The 22,514-nt window shown below is 41.2% G+C and overlaps 1 protein-coding gene across 1 annotated transcript in view; it reads left to right on the top strand.

The window, feature by feature from the left end:
- The first annotated feature begins 4,130 nt into the window (after positions 1–4,130).
- Positions 4,131–22,514, top strand: part of AHR (aryl hydrocarbon receptor) — a 65,462-nt gene continuing 47,078 nt past the window's right edge. The window contains exons 1-2 of the mRNA XM_052800776.1: positions 4,131–4,670; positions 12,415–12,602. Of these exons, the coding sequence (XP_052656736.1) occupies positions 4,615–4,670; positions 12,415–12,602 (244 nt within the window). The 5' untranslated portion in view covers positions 4,131–4,614. The remainder of the gene's footprint in view (positions 4,671–12,414; positions 12,603–22,514) is intronic.

Below are 22,514 nucleotides of genomic sequence, written 5' to 3'. Positions count from 1 at the left end.
ATCAGCGGTAGTACTGTATATCCCCAAAATCTGACATGCATAATCACAATTTTAAATCACAATCCTCTTTCCTCCTCTTCTCGTCTCCAGAGAGGCAGAAAAGAAATCACAGATAACCTAAGCAGATTTCTTCTGTGTTATTTGCACTGGAAATGGCTAGGACAAGTCAGCACACAGAATTAAGCTGAGGGAAGTAAAATTTTGGCCATGGACAGAAAGAGTAGGATAAAGGCTAGAAATGAGTCAGAGATGACCCTAAGATAACAAGCTTATAATTCTTACAAATTCCTCCCAAATGACAAGACTTTTGTTGGTCTCGTGGTGATCCTGTGCACTCCAGCCCACTCGGGAATTTCTGGCTGTTTATTAAAAGACCCTCCTTCCAAACAGCTCCCACCTTGTGAAATGAGTGAGGGGCCAGGAGACAGAGCTGAGGAGGGGACTGTGCAGGGCAGGAGAAGCAGAAACAGGGCAGAACAGGTGCGTGGAGCAAAAGAATATCGCTCATTTTGGAGTTAGGGCAGCAGATGTGACTGCTGACAAGTGAGAGCTCTAGAAGCTTCAGAGGATGATAGCCACAAATCACACTGGATACAGAAGAATGTGTTCATTAACATAGCACCTCATACATGCCAGGGCTAGGGAAAGGCATAGTTCACTAGATGCACAAACACATTTGTCTTAAAAATCTCATCATTGGATGGCATCACGATTCATGACTATAAAGGCAAAAGTGCTGGATTTGAGCAATGAGGAGAAAAGTGGTTGCTAATGGTTTGAGAGAATTTATTAAGGGAAGATGTGATCTTTAGACCTAGTAAGCCACCTGGGTAGTAGCCTAGAGATAAAATGAGAAGAGACTAGTTAGAGCTGTACAATACACACGAAAGTGATCTGCATAGGAGTTAAAACCTTTTAATTGTCCACATGACATCAGCCACAGTCATCTTTTGCAAGACCAAACATGTTGCTAAACCTGACAAAACATTACTTTAAAAAAGAATAAAAAGAAGAAAAGCCCAACAAAAAACTTAAGCTGTAAAGAAGGCTCTAAGATTGCTGAATCATGGTTGTATACTTTTTGCCTGTTTTACACTGAATATGAGGCAAGATCTCTACTGTACCCAAATTATCAAATAGGAAAAAAAAAACCCAAAACCTGAGACAATAGATTAGGCAAAGAGACAGTAGGAACATCAGGTGAGGACAGATTTGCAGAAGCTGCGGATAATGTGATATAGACATTTTTAGGTAACTGTGTCTAAAAGGCCCCAGTGACACACGAGGAAGTTCTCCATGAATTCTGTGATTCTCTGTGTGCTGAACATCTGAAATCTCATATTTGTTATTAAATAGGTGGCTGACCCATAGGAGTGGATTTCCAACAGCGGCCAGTGGATTACAAGATGTGGTTTGTGCCTAGAAGCATGAATTTTCCTTACTCTCTATTTCCAAATTAGGGAGTTGAAGAGTAACTACAGTACCTCACCGGTGCCATGCAAATTCCCATGGCCCCAGAAGGGAACTGGGAGATGAAGTCCACCATGGAAGGCTAAAGCCTACTTCCTTCTTCATGTAGCTCCCAGTAGATTTGGAGCTGGCAGATGAGACAGCATAAGTATGGGTGTCTCTGACAGTATCTGGGTAGTACAAAAGGTCAAGAAACAGTTGAGATCTTGAGGTCCAGTGAAGAATAAGAAGTTGCTAGAGACTTTGTTCAATCTCAGTGAGGAACTAAAAGACAGACTGGAAGCAATTAAATTAAAAATTAGAAGAAGAGGAGCCTTAAACAATGCCTGTAAGCTTTCAACGCTGAGATAATGTAGCTGAAGAAAATGAAAGCAGAGCAGCAATTTATGTTGTGTATGGAGTGATCACAGCACACTTGTGTTGACAGAGGAAGAAATCAGTGAGCAGGAAGAGGCTAGGGGTGAAAAGAGTACTGAAAGGGACTGGGAAGTTTAGGCTGGAAAAAAATGAGTGCTTCAATAGATGAATGGGTTTGGAGTGAAGAAAATACATTCTTTTCCAGTTTCAGCCCTAAAACTGAAAGAAGAAGGGGGCTGGAAGAGAGAAGGAAGACGTGGTGTACAGTATTGCCTACCTTTTTTTCCAGGATGGTGGTAAGATCTTGTGAAGAGAGATGAGCGAAGAGGAAAGGGACTGAGGAGAGACAGAAGCTAGCGAATAGTTGACATCCTCTACACAGGTGTTTGGCCAGGAATGTGGCAGGAACGTGACTGCAAGGCACTGACCTCGTAAGGCGTATGGCTCTTTTACTATGTTTTTCCAAAAATGTTGTTTGCTGAAGACCTATTTTTCGAAGCATCATTTGATCAACTCCTGGCATACTAACAAGCACACTAGCATGGTTAAGGTTTAGTCAAATTAATTTTACCTGCATATTGTGGCTTCAGCGTACTTTGCATCTGGGATGGCTTCCCAGGCAATCAAACCCGTGCAATTAAGCTGGTAAACAAGCCCGCGTTATGCTGCCTAATCCCAGCTGCGAGCGCCGGCGGAGGAGGAGGAGGAGGAGGCCAGGGCGCGGACTCCTCGTCCCGCGGAGGCAGCGTCTGCTGGCTCCGGCACGCTGCCCCGGCCCCGGCCCCGGCCCCGGCCCCAGCCGCTGTGCTGCGGGGCGGGTGCCGCTCTCAGCCCGCCGGTTGGCTGGGGCCGAGCTTTGCACAACCCCAGGTTTCGGCCGTAGGGTAATACCTGGGCCGCCGCTAGTCACCTCCGTCAGCAGGGCGGAGCGGAGCAGAAACGCTCGCACGAGCAGGGCTTCAATAGCCAGCGAGGGAAGGTGCGAGCTCCCAGCCGCTGGTGCAGTGCTGACAGCCAGGCCAGCCCCCGCGGACGGGCAGGCACACGCCAGCACCACGGACACTGCCTCAGCCTCCCGGCAGCCGGGCACCGAACGGCGGGACCGGAACTGAGCCCGCAGCTGCGGTCGCGCTCCGGCGGCCGGGCTCGGCCATGCCCCGCGGGACGCGGGTGCCTCGGCGGGGGAGGGAGGGGAGCTCTCCCCGGCTCTCGTCTCGGCCGTGACCGCGTACAACTTGTGTTTACACAGGGCGACTCCCAGGCTCCCAAGTTTAGCGTCGAGACAAAATTTATTGCGGTTATTCCGGGGGAAGAGCTCTGCTGCTGCTGCAGCTGCTGCAGCTGCGAAAGGAAACGGGGGAAGAAAACGGGCGGCAGACGCGGCGGCGGGTCGGAACGGCACCGGGGCTCTTCTTGGATGGTTTTATTTGTCAGCAGTTTGGCAGCACCTCTTACTTTTTGCGATGCTGCTCCTCTCCTTTAAAATAAGTGTTTAGCTTAAAATGTCAGTGTAATAACTCGGGGATTTATCCCCTAATGCGGTACGAACCACGTCCTCGTCCAGTAAGCCCCGTCGGTCCTCCCGGTGCTTAGCGAGTGGCAACCTCGCCCCCAGCGACTTCCTTTCTTTCCCCAGGTGTCCCGCTGTCCTTGTCCTCGGTGGAGCCCGGTGCCTTCCCCCTTCTCGCCCCGCGCGGGTACTCCCACCCAGGGCTCCCCCCACCCCTATTTTGGGCGGCCGCGTACTGTTTCTGGTTTCTCTGCTAGGCGATCTGCGGCCGTGACGGTTTCAGCCCGGGGGAGGCGGGAAGCGGGGGAGGCGGCAGGCCTGCGGGGCGGGAGGTGACAGACACAGGCCTCACCGTGCCACTGAGGTAGTGTCGTTTGTCCTTCGAAAGTGAACGCTGCCATTTCCCCCCCCGCCCCGGTTATTTTTCGTTATTGGGGCTACACGGGCGCTTGGAGCTGACCTCCCTTCTCACTTGCCGCGGAGGCACCCCGCGCACCCCTCCCCGGCCGCCACAGGCTTGGGGGTTCTCCCTCTCCGACCCCGTCCCCGCGCCCTTCCGTCGCAGTCCCCCCCGGGCGGGCGCCCCCTCCGCCGCCGCGCCGGTCCTCCCTCTCCTCTCCTCGCCTGACCTTCCCAACATGGCGGCACGGCTGCCCCCCTCTTCCCTCCGCCCCGCCGCCGCGAGGGGCCTCCTCGGCGAGGGGGCGGTGGCGGCGGCTGTCAGCCGGGCGGGGCGGGACCCGGCCGGGGGAGCGCGGCGGCGGCGGCGGCGGGAGGAGCGGGCGGCGGGGCGGGGCGGCGGGGCCCGGCGCCGCGCACACTGACAGGCGCTCGGCCAGCAGACGGCGGCCGCGCCGGGGTGCAGAGGCCGCCGCGCACCCTCCCGCCACCGCAGAGGGAGCCGGCCGGGAGACGGCGTCGCCTCGGCGGGGAGACGCGGGGTGAGCGGCGCTGGAAAGCCCCGGCCGCCCCCACACCTGTGCCCTCCGGGGGCGGCGAGTGGGTGTAGCCGCCGCCGATCACCTGGGATCCCCGCCCCGTAGCGCCTCCGCCTCCCGTCCTCACCCGGCCGGGGAAGGCGCCACCGCCGCTGCGAGCGACGGAGCGCGCTCCGGGTCGGCCGCGGGCAGCAGGGCCGGGGCCCGCGGGCGAAGCGAGGCGAGGGTTGCGGCGCCGGTGGGGCTCGCCCCCTCCCGACAGCCGGGGCGAGGCGGGCAGGAGGGCGGCGGCCCCCGGCCGGTGGATCCTGCGGCGCGGGGCGCTGGACCCGCGGCAGGATGAACCCCAATGTCACCTACGCCAGTCGGAAGCGGCGGAAACCTGTGCAGAAAATGTAAGCGGCCCCGCGGGGCGGGAGGGGAGAGAGGCAGGGAGGGAGAGACCGGCTTCCCGGCGGCTCGCCGTCCTGCCGCGCACCGCGCCGTGGGGGCCCGGCGGGGGCGGCCGGTGGCGCGGTGTGGTGCAGGGGCGCCCGGGAGACGGGGTGCCTAGGGGTGCCGGCAGGATTTTTATTGGTTTTAGCTTAAAAAAAAAAAAAAGCGTGTCAGGCCGCGGAGGATCGAGGCGGTAGAAGCGCAGCGCGGCGCAGCCAGCTGACCTAGATTGGGAGGTATCTGAGGTGACTGGCGGCTCCCGAGTGGAGGCTGTGCTCGCCCCACCGGAGCGGGTCCCGCGGGTGGGTGCCTCGCCGTCCCGGGCGAGCCCCCGCGCCATGGCTGCCGCGCTCCCGCCGCGCCCGGACCGCACCGCGCCGCACCGCACCGCTGCGCGGCTGCCGGCGCGCTCAGGTGTCTCTGGGGGGAGCGCGGGGTCAGAGCCGGGAAAGGCTCGGCCGATTCCCGCCGTTTAGGGCTATTTTTAGTCTATCTGGGAGGGCTGAACCAGCTTTAACCCTCCGGTATTACATTAGATGTTTTTATTTGTTCAGCTCCAAACAAACCCAAGTGCTGCAGACAGGTCGAAAGAGGCAAAAAGAAAGAAAGAAAAAACAAAAAAAAAGCCTGGCCGTATAGTGGCTTTTTGTTTATTAATTTATCTTCTTAAAACTCTGGGAACAGCTTAGTACCTGAGCAAATTCATATTATGCACCTGCTGTAGGTTTGAGTCCTAGGCTTTGCATGCTCCACTAAAAGGCTGGTCTCATGAGAGTGATTTTTCAGGCTGGAGGAGATGTTTAACTTGCAGTTTCAACTGAAAGTCAAGAATCTATAGGTCATAAAAAGTAGCAAAGCTAAACTGCCGAGTTGCAAGAAAAATAAGCAAAGCTCAAAAAATCCCCATATATTTCTGCGAGGTACTTCTGTAGATATAAAATAACTGCCAAGACTACAAAAGCATTGAAAGAGAGAATGACAAATATTTAATGAAATTCTATTGTGAATTATATGTTTTTAGATTTATAGCAGACAACTGTCTTGGGGGGAGGGGAATTAGCTTAAGTGCTTGCTTCTTTATGGTTGGAGTTGTTAGAATGAATGCATGTACATAGCTGGGTTTTCACCCTACAATTTAAAGTCTAAAAATGCTATTTTTTTTTTAATTAAAAATTCCCTTGCTAGAAGATGCATTCATTATGAAGATAGCAGTATTTGCTTTTTTTACCATTCATTTCCAAATAAAAATGTAGAGGTACCTAATTAAATTCACGCTGTAGATCTGGATTTTAAGAATTAAATGTGTGTTTTTTCCTGAAGAAATAAAAATGTATTGGCGGTATTTGTAGACTATTAGTAGCTAAAGGCAAATAATTCTTAAGTTCTGTGAAAGGCCGAGGTGTTCAGCCTTGCTGGTAAGATTGCTTAATGTCTGGCTTACTATTAAATTCTGGTTAGCCTTGGTTAGAGGATTTGAAACCGTCATTTTTACATGACTGTAGTATCTATGCAAGGAATCCTTTTCCATCTATCTCCTCTACGTAAGTTGGCTGAGCTTCTCTGATTAGTTGAACTTGAAGCCTTTTTTTTATTACTAATGGGAACCATTTACCTATTGAGAGACTTTGCCCTTTAGGACCAAAGGGAGAGTAAGTGTTTCTTCTTAAAATAAAAGTATTCATATTAAAATAGCTTGCTTAACCATAAATTGCAGTGGAGGCTGATTATAAACCCACCCTGCTTGGGTTACTAGAAATTATTTTTATGCAAGACAAATTTATATTGCATGTAGTGCTTATGTATTTCTTTTCTCCTCAAAATGGCTAAGATCTTTGGTTGCTTCTTCTGTTAGACCAACCTTACAGAACACTGCTAGTGGGTCAGAGGGCTCCGATTTCTCACATAACTAATTACAGACCATACCTTTAGGCCAAAAAAAGTGAGAGAGGCAATAAGCTTTTGTAACTGATTGGGGGAAGGATTGAAGATGTACTTGCTGCTGGTTAATAATGGTTCGACACTACTGTGATTTTAATCTGTTTGAAGTTGTATTTCCTCCCTCCAGTAGAATTCACAGCTCTTTTTAAAAAAAAAAAAAAGGTGATACATTGTTGGGACTAGTATCTTTTATAGAAGAGATTGTTTCTGTAGATAGTTCTTCTAGTATTTTATTTGCCATATATGTAACTCTGAATGGAGCATGATAATTGGTAACCTGTGGCAATAGGCAGCTAATTTATAGAAATGGAAGAAGCTATTTATATAATGCCATAGTTGCCATTGAAAAAAATTAAGTAGAAGAAATACTTCTTGCTTCAGGTGCAAATAACTCATAAAGCCATGGTGGTAACTCAAAACCAGTTTATGAAACTTTCTCCCTGCAACTCCCCGTTTTTATTATGTGCCATGTAAAGAACTGAACTTGAGAGGGAATCTCGGGCTATTGTCTGACAGTGCCGAGTGTTGAAACGTGCTTTTTTGATTCAGTAGGGAATTACAGTATCACAGCTGAAAAAGAAAAGCAATCATGGGGGAACTTAATAGGCAACTGTTCCTGCAGTTCATCTTGTTATCTTGTCATCTGGAGGGGAAAAAAAAAAAAAAAAAAAAAAAAAGCCCGCTAAACCATGTGTACTCCAATTGGATGTAATATGCTCCAGAAATCACTTTCTTAAAACCTTGGAGTCTTTAAATTTCCTCCCCATTTAATGTTTGTACACTGCGGGTCCCCCTGGTGGCAGCAGGTCTGTGGGGTGTTTTACTCCCCACTGAAGCTTGGGGAGCAATGGGTGGCTTCTGCTTTTTGTTTTTCTAAGTCTTGAATTCCTTTTCTCTAGTGATTATCAACTGAACTGCTGAATTAATATACTAGTATTGTAGTAGGAAGGATAAAATGCAAATTTTATGGAAGTGGGGTTTACTGTAGATAGATTCTAACATTAGGTGAACGATATTATATAAATGTAGTTCCACCCTGTAGTTTTTATATTTTTCTGCCTATGAGCTCTGATTTGCCTTGTTTTTCTTTTTTTCAGTGTTTCAATAGGAATTGTTTTATATAACTGGATAAATGTAATAGACAAGGAACAGGGTGAGGAGGTCTAAATGTTTCATACTATGCAGGCGCAAAAAACATAATGGCATCTTTCTTTAGCAGACTAAATAAGAAGTTATGATATGGTCTTGTTCTGTGTTAGCTTAAATGTATTTATGATATTAAGTGCTCCAGAGAAAAATGTTTGACTGGTTGATCCTTAATTATGAGTAGGCATAGTAATTTCAGAAAGCAGTGCAAAGATATTTTAATTTAAAAAAGGAAACTACTTATGTGTTCTTTCAAGGCAAACAAGAAGTGCCAGAACAAGCTTTCAAAATGAAAGTTCATCAGAAAAGAAAAATAATCATTAGAAGATTCCTTTGTGTAAAGCAGTGTCTGCTACAAACAGCAGTTTGCACCCCTTATTTGAAATGGAGGCAATAAAGCTGTTATCATACGTAGAATAAACTTCTTATACATAAATGATAACTTTGCCAGTCTTGGGATACCTGTATGTTTTGGGGTTGGTTGGGTTTTGGTCAATGCTTCTTGCAGAAGTATACTTTTTAGAGAATCTGCAGCAAATGGTGATAGACAAATGTCGGTAACATGGTTGGTGGATAGGAACATACTTTTTTTTTTTTTTTTCTCTTTCCAAATAACCTTGGTTTGTCATCTCTAAACAGTTATGAAATATGTTAAAACTGAGTGTGGAACTTTCATTCTTGGTTGGTATTCTGGCTGTCTCTATCGCTCTGATGGAGTCCTTCATACACCAAAACAACCTGAGCAAACTAAAACTCTGCTTACTACTGGAGGACAAACAGTTGCCCAGCATCAGATGAGTACCATGCTGCTGATTGAGTTTTTTTTAGTAAAAACAACTTTATCCCTTTAGTGGCCTAAATCTTTGCTGATTTCACTGCCTGCTAAAGGAGCCACTGGAAAGGGTCTCTTGCCCTTTCAAGATAGGTTGACAACAACTTTTGACCAAAGAGGTCAATAGTCTGTGTCATATCTGTTGCTTCCAAAGGAATTGTCAGCTGAATTTTCAGTAACTGTAAATTTGGAGTGGGAAATAAGAGTAAATGCTTAGAAGTATTTTCCAGTTGCTAAAGTAAATAGAGAATTTTGGAGCATGTCACCTATTGTAATACTTGCTTAGTGGTAATTTTTGCATTTCATATATCTGACCTACATTGAATTAAATAATATTCATAAGAATAACATGTTATTGCATGTACTGTTAAATATGAGGTGAAAAATATATGTAGTTGGAAAGATTAAATCCATTAGCTAGGTGAAATGTATGCTCTTCTTCATGTCCTTTTTTTCTAAGCAATAAAAGAGTTCTGATGAACTTCTCATTAGGTTTTTTTAACAGAATTAGTTTTTTTAGCATGTTGCTGTATCTTTAATGCTCTTCTTGCACATTCTTTTATCTCCTGACTTTATTTCACACTTCAGTCTTGCTAATAAGGTATCATGCTTTTCAGTGCTTGGTTGTTGGGTTTTTTCCTTTTTTTCAAAGTTTTTGTTGTCATATTTTGAACAAAATAAATTTGTGCTTTCTTTTAATTTTCTTAAAGAGCTGCTTTCATTTCTCTTTAAAAAATACAAATTAGCATGTAAATATTGAAACTTATTTTGGCCTTTTGATAATAATTAAGACTCAGGTACTTGTGCACTTTCTTTTTAATAATTTTGTGTTGATAATGTCTGTGAATGCGCACATGGTAAGCATGTGTAATGAAAACTTCTGATTAAATAGCCTGTAGCAGACCTGTGAAAATAGTAGTCAGCTAATGTTATGATGGAAAATCCTTTAGAATTGTTAAAACAAGAATTAAGAGTGCTTGCTTGTCTTGCAGCTATTGGATAAGGATTTTAGCTCAGTTCGGAGGCACTGAGCATACAGAGACCTCTGGCCTTTGATTAGGGAATTCAAATTTCCTGTGAAAGGTAAAAGATCAAGAACTGAAAGATCAGCTTAAAATCCATTCCCTCCTTTAGTTCTTTTTTTTTTTTTTTCTTTTAAATAAAACACATACGTGGATTTAATCTTGACATAGCAAGTAATTTTCCTTGAAGATAATTTTCTGCAATGCAGCTGGGGCTGTCTTTAGCATCAAGGGTTTACATAAGTGGATGGAAAATGGTTTAGCTTGCTACTTATGCCCCTGGCATTTCTACCCTTATTCCCTTCGTCACTGAAGGATCCATTTTTATATAATGGATTTTAGTTGGGTGATGAAGGGGACAATTAGGGAAAATCAATGTTTGATTCAGAGGGAGAGAACATGGTAAGATTTATGCTGCAAATACTGGTAACTTAATATTCAGAAATGTCATATACTACACTTAGAAAATCCTTATGCTTTGAACTAGTTAGAAGAAAGAAAGAGATCCTTAGAAAGCAAAGCAAAAACAATTAGATCTAACTAACAACTTGATGAGATAACTGCACAGTTGCCTATAGTTTCAACTAACTTGTCAAATTACTTACAGAAGTTTTAAGCAAAGCTGAGGACAGTTGTGAAAATAGAAAAGTCTGGTATTTAGTGCTGATTTATTTGGAAAAGATTGCATATTTTGAACGGTTTCCATTGGGACCTCCACTTTTCAGAAGCAGACCTGTTTGGTTTGATAGTAGTGAGCTGTTCACTGATTGTTACATAGCTGTTATCTGCCTGAAGTTTAGAATTTATTATTCTGTCTCTATATTTATGGCAGTTTAATATATAAAAAATATTTATTAAGTAACTTTTAATGTTACTGGTAATTTTGGTGATTTTGAACTTTATTTTGTTAGGGTTATATTTAAGTTGTGTTAATCATATGGCTTGTACATGTGAATAGTCTGCCAGAATAAGAGAATGTGATGAAAGATTTACTAAATTATTTTAAGTTCAATATTCACTTGAGGATGTGGTGAGCTGCAGGTCTCAAAGTCAAGACTTGTGACCAAAGCACACATCTAACCAAATATTTAGTTTGTCATTCCTTGCAGTTGATGATGAACCTATGATTTTTTCCAAGAGAGAGAATTTTCATATTTCTTGATTCATCTGTTTTCTCCACTGTTCCAGTGTTTTTAGGGTAAAGGTCTACTAGAACTGTGTCCTAGACAATCTTTATCCTGCAGCAAGCTTAACTTTATCCATCTGGGGAGTTGCTGCTGATATATTATATTTCTGTGTGTTAACAACATTTTCTATTATGGCATCTTCAGGTTCCACATAAGGAGCATGCCTCCTTTAGTGTGCAAAAGGGCAGCTGTAGTGCTAGGGAACAGGCAGCCAGACTTAAGTGCAAGTTTTTGACAAGTGATGCTTGAATAAACAATGCCTGTAAAAAGAAGGGCTTGGATTTAAACTAACAAGAAGTATAATTGAAACATAAAGTTAAAACAAGCTAAAAATAGGAATGTCCACTTGATCACTACTTATTTGACTGGAAATGCAAGATGAAATAATTTTTCAGTGTGGTTTACTTTGAGCAGTGGCAAGAATAACTATTGGAGCTTTTGCAGTTTCTCATTGTAAAATTGACATAAGGATGAACTTGGAAGCAGACTAAATGAAATACTGAAGAAATTAACTGCTGAAAGTCTTTACGCTTAGTATTTTCGCAAGTGATAGTTCTTGCAGAACCAACGTTCCTATAAGAGCAGCACAAATTGATAACTGCTGCAGATCTCAAGTAGAACTGCAATACTGGAAAAGTGAGAATGAATCACTCTTCAATTAGAAAACTGTTTAATAAATATCATAAAATCTACTATGGCTTGTGCAGATAAATTTTTTGGTTTCAGTATTGGCTTGTAATGACTAATTATAATTCAAATGTGTAGGGGTTTAAACCTGTTCCTAGGCTTCTGCATATGTGGGAAGGTGTGAGTATCCAAGTATCTGGAATTGGAACTCAGGGTGCATATGAACGGAAAATAGCAAGTTTACGAAAACTTCATTATGTAGTTCATAACAGAAAGCTTTTTAAATTGTAGTTTGTAAGGTACAAAGGCATGCCTTCGTCATGCTGTACTCAAAAGAAATGCCTTCAGCTGAGAGGTGACTTTAAAGGATGAGCTCAGTAGTGTTCACCACAGATTTTTACCTGCTGACTGAGCTGTATCTCTTGTTTTCTTGTGCGGTTTTGGATGCCTTGTTGTCTAGGAATTACTAAAACTTCTGTTGTATTCAGTTGACAATAGCCTGTTCCAACCATTGACAAAAATTAAGGACACCTGTGAAAAATTGTGATTGAAGTGAAAAAGTGTACTGTCAAATGTATTTGTACACAAACATTACTGAAAGTTGTTGAATTATTTGTAATACAAATATTTGGAAGAAGCCAAGTGACAATTGAATGAAAGTGTAGGAAGCTTTTTATAAAAACGCTGAATCTCAAAGGTTTCAAATGTTTGTTATGTGTTCAAATAGCTATTGTAGCTCTAACTACTTCATTTAACAGTGTGTATGTTGGGTGTGGGGGGTTAAACCATCTTTGATTAATTATTTCTTTTTCCAGTGGGAAACAGAAGTCACTTGTGAAAAACATTTTGCTTGTTAAAGTTTAAAAGACAATTTGTAACATTGTCTGGCAAATATTTACCTTCATTTTGGGAAGGAGCTTACATTTATATTGTGTTTGGTTTTTTGCCACAGAGTAAAGCCATCCCCAGCTGAAGGAGTCAAGTCCAATCCATCCAAGAGACACAGGGACCGCCTGAATGCGGAGTTGGACCGCTTGGCTAGCCTTCTGCCTTTCCCTCAAGATGTTATCGCCAAATTGGATAAGCTGTCTGTGCTTAGGCTTAGCGTCAGTTACCTGAGAGCCAAAAGTTTTTTTGATGGTAAGGGTTGGGAATTTATTTGGTTTTGGACTGCTGCTAAAATTCTGTTCATACTGTATGTTGATTTCAACTGTTTAAGTACTTAAAACTGTTAAATTTAGCTGTATTTTAATGGAACATCCAGTTGCGTGGGTATATACAATGTAACTCTATAAAGTAAGCTTTCCAGTTTCCTGAAAACCAAATGTAACTACTTACATTTCACTTAAATCACCAGTCTTTCAAAGCTTTGCATTTGGAAGTAATATTGCCCTTAATGAGTCTTCCAGTCCTTTTCGTTAGACTTTCAAAGATACTTAAGAGATTTCTTTTTTTCCTCTCTGAAAATTGCCTTCATAAAACTGTCGCTGTTGAAAACATGTCATATGAGTTCCCATCAGTTGTATGTTTTGCTTAATGATGCATCAGAAATGACTTCGTTTTGATATAAAGTAATTGTTAGTGCCTCTTCCTATAGTTTATTGGAAAGGTGACTTGTAAAGAAATAGAGGCAAAGTCTTTCCTGTGTTCAAGCCCTGATTAATGCAGGGCATGAGGCATTAAGGCAACAGCTAAGGTTCTCCAGTTGTGTGGTCAGGTTGTCACTGACCCCAGCCCTGGCGAGGCTAATACAGCAGTGCTTGGAGTAGTAATCGGGCCAGAAGTACACGTTCTCTTACACCATCTCAGAGCTGGCCAAGGAGTCTTACCCTTTTCCTTTACTACCTGAGCTGTTGTGTAGGGTGAGGTGCGATGGCTGGCTTCATGCCAGTTTCTTCAAAGGCAGAAATAACCTGGGCCATTTCATTGCTGAAATAAAGCAGGGAGCTTGTATTTAAATAATTGTCCTTTTTTTTTATGAGTCAGTGAAGTTTTACAATATTATGCTGAAGATGGAATTATATTGATCAGCTGTAGCTAAGGAATCTTGCTTGCAATGGAGTTGATATTAAATTGAAATTTTTTTTTTTTTTTTACTTTTTTAGACATTAAAATAACCTCTGTCCTCATCAGTTTAAGATTTAGTGTTTCAGCCTCTTGATAGTGACTCCATACCATGGATGAAAGGAGTGAAGGAACCTAACTGCCTAAGATAGTTCCACTTTTTCCTGCAGGAATAGTGTATTTATTTTCATTTATTATGTCTAGTGGCTTCAGTTTAGTAATGCTCATAAATTTATATCCTGTGTTTTATTGCTTGACGAATATATGCAAGTGTCTTGTTTTCTGTACTTGTTCAGGACATGGAATCTACTCAAGGCTAGAGTTGGTCAAATATTTCTAGCAGTGTTTTTTCAAATGAAAATATTTGCTCCCATGAAATGGAAGAGTTCTCTTGGCACATAAGTTTCATCAAAGTCTTTGTGAGACATTATCTCAGGTTGACTGCCATAAAACAAATGATTTGGCTGTCTGTGCTCTCTTGGTGAATGGAAGAGGATATTCTAGTCTCAATGAAACTTTTTTTTTTTAATTATATATATATATTCTGAAACAAATACAAGATTGCAAGTTTTTTTGCCTTACTTGGGATGGAGTGATAATAGTAAATTTCTATTTCTCATGCAAAGGAAGTGCTTGATTTTTGTTTCTTCACCCCCTGACAATTTGCACTTGAAGGTCCTGGAATAAAGGTGTTTAAGGCTATGATTTCTGTACAGGAAAAAAATTCATGGCTTTAGCTGTAAAGACAGCCAGAATCACTTCACACCAAAATTTACATCAGTTGCTTGTTTCTAATTTGAACATGAAGGTAGCTTTCACCTGTTTGTGATAAATTAGATGTGCGTTAGTGGCAGAGAAGTTATATTTGCATTTCAGGTTGCAATTTAACTACTGTGGATCCAGAACTGAAGCAAACTTAACCTGTGTTTTCAACTCAACAGCATAGCATTAGGATGGTATCCACATCAGACAAACATAGGCAGCTAATGTTACCATAGTGGGCCACAGCTGTAGAATATAGGCTATTTATTTTGTTATAATGAATTAAGTAGCAAAATTTTGATTTGCCTCGTAGGAAAGGACTTTTCAAGCACCTAGTAGGTGCATTACAGCAGAATATTTTTACTATAGTGTCCATAAAATAAAAATGCCTGGTAAAAGATAAATAATTTGATGTTGCTTATCTTGTGCAAGGCATTTTGAACAGTGCAAGATGAAACAATTTTAAGTAATACCTTCAGGTAGAATAGCTTCAGTAGAAGCTGTCAACCTTTTTTAGCAGAAAAAGGCCTTTTGCTACTTCTTTTCACGTCTTTGAACTGTAGGACTACAAATCATGTTAGTAATCAGTATGTATCTGAAGGTGTTTAAAGGCTAACATCAATGACTAAAGTGAAGATAAGAGTAACCAATCTATGACTATGACAGATCCAGTATTGAAAATAAGATCTATACTATTTTAATGCACTTAAATAACATGGTATCTATTTCAGTTGAAACTTAGCCTCCAAAAGAGAAATTAGTGCTTTGAAGTACAGAATTAACAAAAATACCCTGAAAACCCCTAGGTTAGAGTTTCATGATCTGCCTATGCACTGCTTCTCACAGAACTGCTTTTTTGAAGGAATGTTTTGTGCAGTTAAATATACATGGAAAACCCTATAGAAAAAATCTGACAAAGGCAAGAGTGAGTACTGATTGTCACCTTGAGTGCCTGGACTGAGCCAACAGGTCGACTTTATTAACGCAGCATGCTGAAGTAAAGGGAAACGCTAAATGAATAACAGGATGCAAATGGGGGGTGTGTAAATTCCTGCGGAAAGTAAAATATAAACGCGTAATCATATGATCTTGCTTGAAAGGAAACCCAAGTTTTTGCTGTAACAATAGATATTTTTTCAAAGAAAACACTTGCATTTTTCCAAGTTTAAATAATCCAGAGTGAATGTCTGTTTTCTGAAGGTGGAAGTCGGGGGGGGGGAAGAACTGTTTTGTGAAAGACATCTCAAGAAGTTACATCAATTTGAATAAATGTACCTCAGTTAGATGTTGACAAGGTTTTTTTGTTCTTATGTTAAAAGCTAAGTGTATATATTAAAAAACAAACAAACAAAAAATAACAAACCAAAAAGCATCTTCCCCTGCCTCCAGTCATTAAGATGGTACAGAATTGTCTCCAGAGCTAAAGGCAGATGAGTTTTTCCATAGTGTCGACTGAAACATGGTAGACTTGTGCGTGCTAACCATATTTCAGGTTGTAGGAAATAGATGTATTTTGTTTTTTTTTTTAATTTTCCCTCTTCTACAACCTCAAAACCTCTTTCTTCTGCTGGTGATTTTATTCTGTTAAGCAGTTGTGTTTGATTGTTGTAGTTTGCTAGTGAAGTTATTGTGCTGCTAAGTGATCATTCTGTATCACTGCACTTCAGATACACTAGTTCTGTGTGGTCAGGTTAGTCTCAAGACCACAATAGTGTCAGAAGGCTTTCTGTATCCCTATGTGAAGCACTCTGGCATACTCTTATATGTACAAATTTGACCTTGTAGTCAAGAAGGAAATTTCAGTAGTGGCTTAAAATAATGTGTGTCAAGTCTGTTTCTTTACAAAGTCAAAGTTCTTGCGTGGTGAGTCAAAGCTAAGAAGTGATTTAAGGTGGTGTTGCTTCTCAGCTGTGTGGTGCTACCTGTCTGTACTGAAGTGGATTAGCAGTCCTCAAAGTCAAGCAGGTTAACGTAAATCACCGCTGGAGTATTTATTTTGTGCGTGTAAGATACTTTCTGAAAGTGGCTTAAGGCAAGCTTTTTATTTTTAAGAGACCAAGATAAATCAGGCAGGTGTCTGCTGACAGTCACTAAAGAAGGACTTTATATGATGTCCTGGTATTATTTCACTCCATTTTGATGTTAAGTGCCCATGCGTGTGTGCATTCAGCGGTGAAAAATATAAAGTGGAATACGGGACAACAGTTCTTTGTGTGGGTGCAGGTTAGTGTGAGTTCAGTATCTGGAGCACAACTGGATCATCATTTAGGCATAGCCTGTGTTCCCCATGCACACTAAAGGAAAAAGCCCTTTTGCCTCTAGCTTTGGTCCTTATATGATGAATTGATAATCATTTGAGTACTTTACTGCAGTAAGGAAGAACATTTATAATGAGTCTTCTTGGAGTTTTGGTGAAGCGGTTAGATTAAAGGGATAAAAGTAGAGTTTGTATGGTTGATTGCTATTTTTAATGTTAGGGGCATGATTTTTCTTTTTAAGGGTATACTGAGAATTAAGGAGAGGCTTTCAGGATCTAAAATGAAGTAGCTGTGCTATGTGTGTGTATCGGTACATTAGAAACAAAAATTAGCATGTTGCTTATTAATTATCGTTTCATCCATTTCAGTAAGAATTCCTGTGGTTTAAAGTATGTGGGTGTTTTTCCCTCTTGCTTATTGGACAGTGTTCTGCAATTACAGAAGAAAGTTTCTGCTCAAAATTAGTTTAGAATTGGTTTCTTATGTTGTATGCAAGTGATTCTGGCAAGCACAGCAATAACAAAATAATTAAAAATTTTTTCCAGTAAGTTTGCATTGCCTAATTTTACTTTGTAATATAATTAACACACATTCCTTGGCATAACATTGCTTAAATTTTCAACGCACTCATTGTCACCACATAAAATATTTTCTTTGATATAAAGTATTTTTCCTGTGATGCCGGCTACTCTATCATACTGTGTATTGGAGAGAACAGACTGCATGTGGTTCCTGCTCTGGAGAGTATAGCTGAAGATAAGATGTACAGATGGGAAAGACAGGCAAAGTGGGAGACAATGTACTTATTCTGTCACATTGAGAAAGGCTGTAACATATCTGCATTCTAGCAGATACAGATAGTCTTTCTGCCAGGTGTTAGGTGGTGGTCTGGAACAGAAACCTTAAAGTACAAAACAACTGATTAAAACTCAACCTGTTAAGGCCAGGATAATACAGCAGATCTGGCCTGACATGCTTTTATTTCAGAGTGTTACTATATTTAGCTGCCTTGTTTGTCTAATGCAGCTTTCCTCATATTTTTTGAAAGTGTGACTTCCTTTTCATGTTACCCTCTTTCCCTGCTCCTCCTGCTGCATACATAGACACACCTGACTCCCACATCAGGAAAAGCTAACGGGTAGAGTGGTGGAGTCAGGCTGCACTTGCTGCTTTCAAGTGTTTGTCTTGATGCCATATAGGAATTTACTGTTGCCAGCAGCTTCTGGTGCGCTTGACTAGTGTTATTCGATTCGTGACTCAGTCTTGAGCCATTTTTGTGCTCCCAAGGTAGAAAACAGTCCATAGTTTGAGAGAGAATGTTTGTGGGTTTTGTGGAACACCATCCGATTTTGATGTGAAGAAGTTAAATGGAGAATCCACCACATCTCTTGGTGATTCTTCTAACAGATATATCATCCTGTTAAAATATTACTCAGATTTAAATTTGCTTGGTTTCCAGCCTTTGAAGTTATATCGTTCTTTGTCTAATTTTCTTTTCTGTATTCAGTATTTCTACCACGCATATGAATTCATTTTCACATTTTTGAAAGAGCTGCTTTGAATCTTATCTGAGAGTTGGAGGAAAAAAAGAAATTGAAAAAAAACCCCAAACAAACCAACTATGTTTCCTTTTGTACTGTCTTCCCCCAGCCCTAATCTAAAATTATTACAAAATGTAATAATAATGTAAGAACCTTGGAATTGTATGGTTATTTCAGTATCAGACTATCGTACCATTCAGGTTATTTCCTAATCCAGGCTTATTCTTCCACACTGCTGTACTTGTCTTTTTTCTTCTTTTTTTTTTTTTTTTTTTCCCCTAAATATTCCCCCCCACCCCCCGCCCTCAATCCCCCGAGATTCGTACTGAGCATTTTTGGCTGTCTGCTGCAGGCTATTTTAGCCTGTATTTTACGTAACAGAACATAAGTAGGGATTTAGGCTTTGAAGTCCTAAATTCTGATCCTCAAAAATGATGATTAGAGCCATGTAGCCGTGACATCACCTTAAATCTCAAAATGTGTATGTTTTCACTGTTACATGCTCATTCTTAGCTTGCTCAGAAACATTTTATTTTTAGGAGTGCTGTGTCACTAGGCATGTCATGCAGCTAGGCAGCCCTATACCCCTATGGATTGATATAATTGACATTTAATATACTCCAAACCAAACATCTAAAATTGAAAATTCTGTTTATATCACAAAGTAAGAACTTAATATGTCAATATATTTCTAGGATAAAGAGGAGAAGCAGGGTACAAATACTGATAGTTATGTGTTCTTCAGATTTTCTTTTCCTGTAGTATTTCAGTGATTAATGTTAGTCATTGTTAGAACTCCGTTTGCAAGGAAGAGAAAGAAAAGGTGATCTCTTCTTCTCTGCACTATATGTATTATTTAATCAAAGGCACATGGAAAGTCAGTGTAGGAGCCTCTTATATTCCACAAAGCTGTTGTAAAATTTCTTGGAAACCCTGTCCTGCTATGCAGAGCATTTGTCTTTTCTCTATAGCCCTTGTTAATAAGGAGATAAGTTTTAAGCATAGTGTTCTGGGTTTTGCTCTGGATACCTGTCGCAGTGAATGTTCTTTTGTTTGCAAGATCACAGCCTAGAATATAATTTATCTTATGCTAATCATGTAAGTGTTCTGGAGATTGACATTGTTAGGGTTAGTATGACATTCAAACCCAGAATTGGTAGCAAGATGAAAAGGCTGGCCTCAGGAAGTACTGCTGTTTCTGTGACACTGTGTATTCCAAATCTTGTAATCTTTGTTAATGTGTTTATTGCTATCTGTAGCACCTAAAGATAATGAGATTTGGAGCTTTGTGTTTTTGTTGTATAAACCGCAGTAACTGTTGATCCTTCCTCCAAAGACAGTTTGAGTGGAGAAGTGTAATTAGAGGTAGCACCAGGCTCTCAAAATCTGTCTTCCATGGGCTTCGTGATTCATCCATTTGAATTTGTACAAGTATAGTTTGCTTGACTATGACCTTAAAAATATGTCCTGGTAATTTCAGACTTCAGTATGAATACACTTTAAAAATGTGTACAAATAATCTGTTAATACTGGAATAGCTTTTAATGCTGTGTGTGCCTTTATGACTCATCAGTTTTCCTCCTGTGTATGCTTGTTGATAGGAGAAATGCCCTAGCTTTTCCTGTTCGACTTTATCTGTATTCTGATAAGGAAATAAGACTTGCTTGTATGATTGATCTCTGTAGATGTTTACAGTTCTAGCCAGTTATAACACTGTTTATTTTTCCTGAGTAAACAAAAACTTTAGCTCTGTTAAAAGAGTTCCTGCTCCATCCATGCTTTGATAGGGCACTAAGTAGTTAAAGAATGATTGCTTTGTGAATCATTTTCGAAATCTAGCTAGATAACTAGAAGCTAATTCTAGTTACCAGAGCTTGGTTCTTGTAATGGATTAATTTATTATTTCTTTTTAAGAGAATCTGGAAAAGGTAAAAGAAATAACCAATTTCAAAAGTGCTCTTCAGAGTTTCAGATGATTTATTGATAAATGTTTCCTGGGAAAAGCCTCCTGGGAGTTCCTGCGCTTCAGTGCAGTGATGGACTATCCAAGCTGTATGTTTTAACAAGGTGTTATGTTAATGATAATACTTACCATAGTTATTCTAGAAACTTAAATGAAATAACTCTATTCTAGTTCTTACAGTTTATCTGAAACAGCCTTAAGAAAATGTAGGTTTGCTGTTTGCCAGCTGTGAACATTAAAGGGGACGTACAAATAGGAATTAGTTGCCCTCAGTGATGCATGCTAAACTCTGTTTTTAATTGAACAAAGAGATGCTCGTTTTTTTCCACTGAATAATTGCCTCTTGAAATTCAACCCATGTGCCTTTTGAATTGCTGAGTACTGCACACTTTATGCGTGGCATCATGTAACATCTAATAAGCTGAAAGACATACATACTTGGCCCCTCAAGACAAATTCTAACTGATTGCATAAAGGAGGAATTTGCTGGAGCAAGTCCATGGCCTGGCTGGTCAAATATTCTGACTCCCCCATCAGACTCCATTGTCACATCTTCAGAGGTATAATTCCTGTGGGCCAGCACGAGACACTAGCTTTTGGTATTGAAGTATTCAGTTTCAGTGAATTAATTTTTGCCTCTTGGTGTCTACATCAGAGTTACAAACTGAAGGGTGATATCTTTCCTTTATTGATTTTTTTCTTCTTTTTTTTTCTCCACTGTGCCACTTAAATATTTTGCATGTTTGGAGGAAAAGATAAGGGTAGCCCCCAGTCTCCACCTTGCTTATACCATTTGTTGTTTGGCGTGCTTTTATCAGACAATGGTAAGAGACATGCCTAGAACAAACAATCCCAGTCTTTCCTTCTCGTCCTCAAAACTGCTCTTAATTTTGCTTTGATACCATCATGCTCTGTATGATGCTATATGTAGTCTCTTACCAGACACCAGGCTGTTGATTTGATCACACTAAAGGATGTTGAAATGCATCTGGTGTTATACAGTACACTGATACTGAATGCTTTTGTTAATACAGTTTCTTGACCTATTTAATGGGAAACTTTGTAGACAGTTGGAGCCTAATACATGTAATTTTGTGTTTTGTAGCTGATACTTCAGAAGGATAGCAATGCAAATAAGAATTCCTGGTCAGTATGTTAGTCAGGTGGCATAAATTCTAATGAGTTACATAGTGATGTGGAAGGAAAAAAAGTTGCCCCTCTTCAGGCACCCCATCAGCATTTGAAGGTAGGACACAAGGCTTATGCTCTCTTGCGGGAAGGGTTTGAGCCCTGTGGCTGTAAGAGTTTTTTAGGAATGTATCAGCCTGTGTATTTCTGAAGTGTCCCCCCTTCCTCTGCTTGTCTCAAGCTGTATTAGCTGTCTGCGGGCCCTCTGCTGGAATGCTTGCAATTATCTACCTTCAGTGTTAGGAAGGAGCTTCAGCTACCCTGAATCCCTCAGTGTTCTTGTGACATGGATGTACTACTCTGAAATGGCTATTGCCTTAGTTAAGTGAAGAAATTCTTTCTCAGCTTTTACCCTGTGAGAATAGTAGTCTTATTAATCTGTAGACTATGGGCAAATCATGCCTGACAAACCTGACTGTCTTCTATGAAGGATGCCTGGTTTTGTGGACAATGGGAGAGCAGTGGATATTGTTTCATTTGACTTTAACAAGGTCTTCAGTGTTGACTCTCATTGTTTTCATATCACCAAGCTGGTGAGTTAGGGTCTCTTCGGAGAACCTCTCCAGTTCCGTCCCAACTGATCCATTCCTCTTTCCCCTCTGTGTAGTACAATTGAGGTCTGACTGTGGTGACCTCAGTGGCAACGTGTGAAGTGCAGGGGATGACTAGAGGTTTTTGCAAGGGACAGACTTGCCTTTCAGACTGAGGACATTCATGTCCATGGGCCTTGACAGTGAAATAAGCTGGGAATAAGTCCCATCTCCCAAGTAGAGAAAAGACAGTCTTGGGCTGGAAAGGAAGCAACCCTCCAAAAGCCCACTTGACTCCCTTGCCATGCTTCAGTCATTGCAGAAAGACTTCTGTTAAACTGCTGAAGAGTCTTGAGCTGGCATAAAAAAGACAACTTCATCTCTTTTGGTGGAATGTATGGGTTTTTTCATCAATTTAAATAGAGATATTTCTGTTAGAAAGTGCTTATTTATTAATACCCTTATATGCCAAGGGTTGGACTTGAGTGGTCTTGTAAAGAAACCTTCCAAACCCACCTCCATAACTTTTTAATGTAATAGTGACAAAACTCAACATCGCACTTTACTAGTAGAATAATTAAACTGTCCTGTTTCATACATGGAATGTAATTGACTGTTTCTTTTTTTCAGTTAAAATCATAGAGAAATTCCCCAAAATTCTATGAAGTTGCTGTTGAGCCATCAGTTGGGTGAAGCCAAAGTTAAGGCATTGTTTCAGTAGGGAAAAAAAAAACAACCACCAAAAT

Source organism: Harpia harpyja, chromosome 1, assembly GCF_026419915.1.
Source record: "Harpia harpyja isolate bHarHar1 chromosome 1, bHarHar1 primary haplotype, whole genome shotgun sequence".
Lineage (NCBI taxonomy): Eukaryota > Metazoa > Chordata > Aves > Accipitriformes > Accipitridae > Harpia > Harpia harpyja.
Note: the sequence above shows the minus strand (reverse complement) of the source record. Positions and strands in the feature narration are given on the sequence as shown.